General features: G+C 34.2%; 2 protein-coding genes across 2 annotated transcripts; both read left to right on the top strand.

Annotated features, from left to right (window-relative positions):
- The first annotated feature begins 458 nt into the window (after positions 1–458).
- Positions 459–1,310, top strand: LOC145070497 (uncharacterized). The gene is made up of 2 exons (XM_079017439.1): positions 459–578; positions 716–1,310. The coding sequence occupies exons 1-2, from the start codon at positions 546–548 to the stop codon at positions 1,271–1,273; spliced, it is 591 nt and encodes a 196-aa protein (XP_078873565.1). The 5' UTR covers positions 459–545; the 3' UTR covers positions 1,274–1,310.
- Positions 1,311–1,847: 537 nt separating this feature from the next.
- LOC145067016 (uncharacterized) lies at positions 1,848–2,828 on the top strand. The gene is made up of 3 exons (XM_079014245.1): positions 1,848–2,142; positions 2,362–2,431; positions 2,639–2,828. Exons 1-3 carry the CDS (start codon positions 1,848–1,850, stop codon positions 2,826–2,828), a joined length of 555 nt encoding a protein of 184 aa, XP_078870371.1.
- The last annotated feature ends 993 nt before the right edge of the window (positions 2,829–3,821 follow it).

Genomic DNA, 3,821 nt, shown 5'->3' with positions numbered 1-3,821 from the left:
GTATGTTTATAAAATCAATTCATAATGTGTTTTTGTTTATAAAAAATTGTTATATGTTTATGAGATCAAACTTTTTTTTGTATGAGGAAATCACATTTATGTGCTTTTGTTTATAAAAGATTGTTTTATGTTGTTGAAAATATCATGAAATCACATTTTTACTTGATTTATTTGTAAACATGTGTTATGTGGATGAATTATTTGTAAATGTGTGTTATGTGAATGATTTAGCTACTTTTTTTTTCTTTTTTAAAATAGACATGACGGATAAAAGAACTAGGGTTAGTTGGAAGTCGGAATTGGTGGACAAAACATTTTTGGAAGCGTGTATCCAAGAATTAACAAGTAATGGCCGGGAGGGTAGTGGCCTAAAGGCAAGCTCATGGGATGTGGTTGCAGAGAAATTGAAAACAGATCATAATTTTGTTGTCAACAAAAAACAAATGAAAAACCGATACGACTATTTAAAAGCAAAGTATGCGGTGTGGTTAAAACTTAAAAACAAAACCGGAAATATTTACAATCCCGTAACAAATTCTTTTAACATGACTAATGAAGAATGGGAAGCTGAAGCAAAGGTATATATATATATATATATATATATATATATATATATATATATATATATATATATATATATATATATATATACATATTTTTTAAATTAGATTATTTTTTTTACTACTTTAGCAATATTTATTAAATTTTCAAACAGCTGAACAAGTATGTAGATAAGCTGAGAAATGCACCCCTCCCTTGCCCTAATCTTTGTACCCAACTATTTGATGGGGCGACCTCGACCGGTGTTCACAGTTGGGGGCCATCTTCGACACTACCTCATCCCAATGAAACCTTCAGTGCACATGATTTTGAGGATACAGAGATGGAAGAGCCAGCACCTCATCCAAATACCCCAAGCTCAACCGTACCTCAACCTACTAGTGAGGAATCATCTGGGCGGACAAAAAACAAGGGGGGCAAGCGAAATGGTCCTAAAGAAACCACACTTGATGATGACTTGAAAGAAGTTGGAAAAGAAATTATCAAGGCTGCACAAGCATTCACGGAAGCAAATAATCTTGACAAGGAGATGGATGCTTGTATGGCAAGGTTGACAAGCTTGGAGTGGGGAGAATATGATCCGAAATACACCACTGCTCTTATGTTATTTGCTGAAAGTGCTGGCAATAGGAAAATTTGGTTGCGCCTTAACTTGTCAACTTGTGAGTCGTGGGTAACAAATGCGGGAAGAAAGTTTGGATTAGTTGGTTGACTTTAGTATGTCATGGTTTATTGTTTGACTTTAGTATGTTCTGGTTCATTGTTTAACATTAGTATGTTATGGTTTGTTGGTTGACTTTAGTATGTCATGGTTTATTGTTTGACTTTAGTATGTTCTGGTTCATTGTTTGACTTTAGTATGTTACAGTTTAGTTATGTTATGAATTGTTTTCTTAGATGCAATTATGTTATATGAATTTATATGTTATGGAATGTTATGCTTTTAATATTTACATGTTACGGCTTGTTATGTTATTGATTAAAATGTAATTTGTATTTGACATCTAACTGGACACATGGATAAAGAAGGTGACTTTTTATATTTTCTTATATTCTCGTGGTATTGGTTGATGTTGGTCCGACAAAGGAAAAGAATAATTAAAAGAATAAGAGCTAGTGAACAGGTAGCAAAGGGGTATGTGTATACGCAAGATTTGATACACGGATGTCCTATACAATGTTTCGATATGATACGTCTTTCACAAGATGCTTTTGTACTATTATGCAATCACTTTACAGAGAGAAATTGGTTGCAATCTAGTAGGACCATAAGCGTTGAAGAGAAGATGGCTATGTTTTTACATGTTATAGGACATAATGAACGTTTTCGAGCCGTTAAAGAAAGATTTCATCACTCCACACAAACAATTCATCAATGTTTTCATGAGGTCTTACGTGCAATGATGTGTTTTGCACGAGAAATTATAGTACCAACCTCGTCTAATGCAACAAGAAATACATCAGAACGATATAGACGACTAATGCAGATATTTCCCGGAGCAATAGGTGCACTAGATGGAACACTTGTACATGCAGTTGTGCCTGTTGATCAACAAACTCGTTATAGGGGAAGAGGAAAAGGTGAATGTTATCAAAATGTAATTGGAATTTGTAATTTTGATATGATATTCACCTTTGTATGGGCTGGATGGGAGGGCGTAGCACATGATTCTAAAGTTTTGAAAGAAGTCGCATTTAACCCGACTTCCGGATTTCCATTCCCTCCACCAGGTTTGTAACTTTACTATACGTTTTTTTATCTTTTTTTATTTATATGATAAATTTGTCATACATCTACAGATAAATACTACCTTTGTGATGCCGCATACACCAACACCCGTGGATTTATGGCTCCCTACCGCAATACTAGGTATTGGTTAGCGGATTTTCGAAGAAACATAGCTTTAACTAAGGAAGAAAGGTTCAATCATGCTCATGCACAACTTAGAAATTACATTGAACGTGCTTATGGTGTATTGAAGGCCAGATTTCCAATTTTAAAACAAATGGCTCCTTATCCTTTTCCAATGCAAAGAGACATAGTCATTGCTTGTGTTGCGGTCCATAATTTTATAAGGAAATACGATATTGAAGATGAATTATTTACGACCTTTGAACAAAACACTATGGTTACTCCTAATGTGGGTGGTGGAGGAAATGAAGGTCAAAACATAGAAGGCATAGAATGGGGTTCAGAAGCCGTTGACTATATGACTACTTTGCGTGACCAGATTGCTAATCAGTTACTTTCAAATGGTTCACGTTAAATTGTGTACTTTTTTTTTATTATGTATGACAATTTGTATTTGGATTTTGTATTACATTTTGTATTTGGATTTTAATTGATGTATGTTTAATTTGGATTTTATATGATAATTTGTGTTTTTACAAATTTTTATCCAGCATAAGAGACAACACAAGGGTAATATGGTCATTTTTCATTCAGCACAACCATTCAGATAAATAATCAAACAGCATAAACTCAGTCAGATATGGACTCAATCAGCATTTCTAACTCAGTCAGCTTCTAACCCAGTCAGCTCTAACCCAGTCAGAAACTATCAAACGACCCCTTAGGTGGCTTTCATATATTTAGGACAAATATAAGATCAACACACCATATTATGAAAATCTTATTAAAATAAATTCCTCTACTAAATTTAGACATCACTACAAGGAAAAGGATAATTAGCGGCGAGAAAAGTCCCCGGTAAAAGGTCCAATTGTCGCCGGTAACAGTAATAGCAGTGACACATCGTTGGTAATAAGTCACCGCTACTGTTTCGTCGCAATTGATGAAATGGTCGCCGCTAATGAGCTTGTCGCCGGTAAAGAGTGTCATCGCCGGTAATGATAATGTCGCCAGTAATAGTGTTGCCGGTAATAACAATTTTCATTTTTTAATTTTTTTTATTCAACGATTTTGGTTGTCGGTAATAATGTCGCCGGTAATTACATAACAACATTCGATTAAATATCAAAAATAATAGTGTCGACGCTAATTAGAAAACAAACATCCGATTAAATATCAAAAGTAATAGTGTCGCCGGTAATCACACGCACATTCGATTAAATATAAAAAGTAATAATGTCGCCGGTAATAGTGTCGCCCGGTAATTACATAACATTCGATTAAATATAAAAAGAAATAATGCCGCCGGTAATTACAGAAAACAACCAAAAAATTTACAATCTAAAAAGTAGCAAAGCGTGACAACAAGTGTAATATGCAAATAAAACTCATCTCTACATACCATCAT

The sequence above is a fragment of the Lactuca serriola genome, chromosome 8 (assembly GCF_051521515.1).
Source record: "Lactuca serriola cultivar US96UC23 chromosome 8, Lser_US96UC23_V15, whole genome shotgun sequence".
Lineage (NCBI taxonomy): Eukaryota > Viridiplantae > Streptophyta > Magnoliopsida > Asterales > Asteraceae > Lactuca > Lactuca serriola.
Note: the sequence above shows the minus strand (reverse complement) of the source record. Positions and strands in the feature narration are given on the sequence as shown.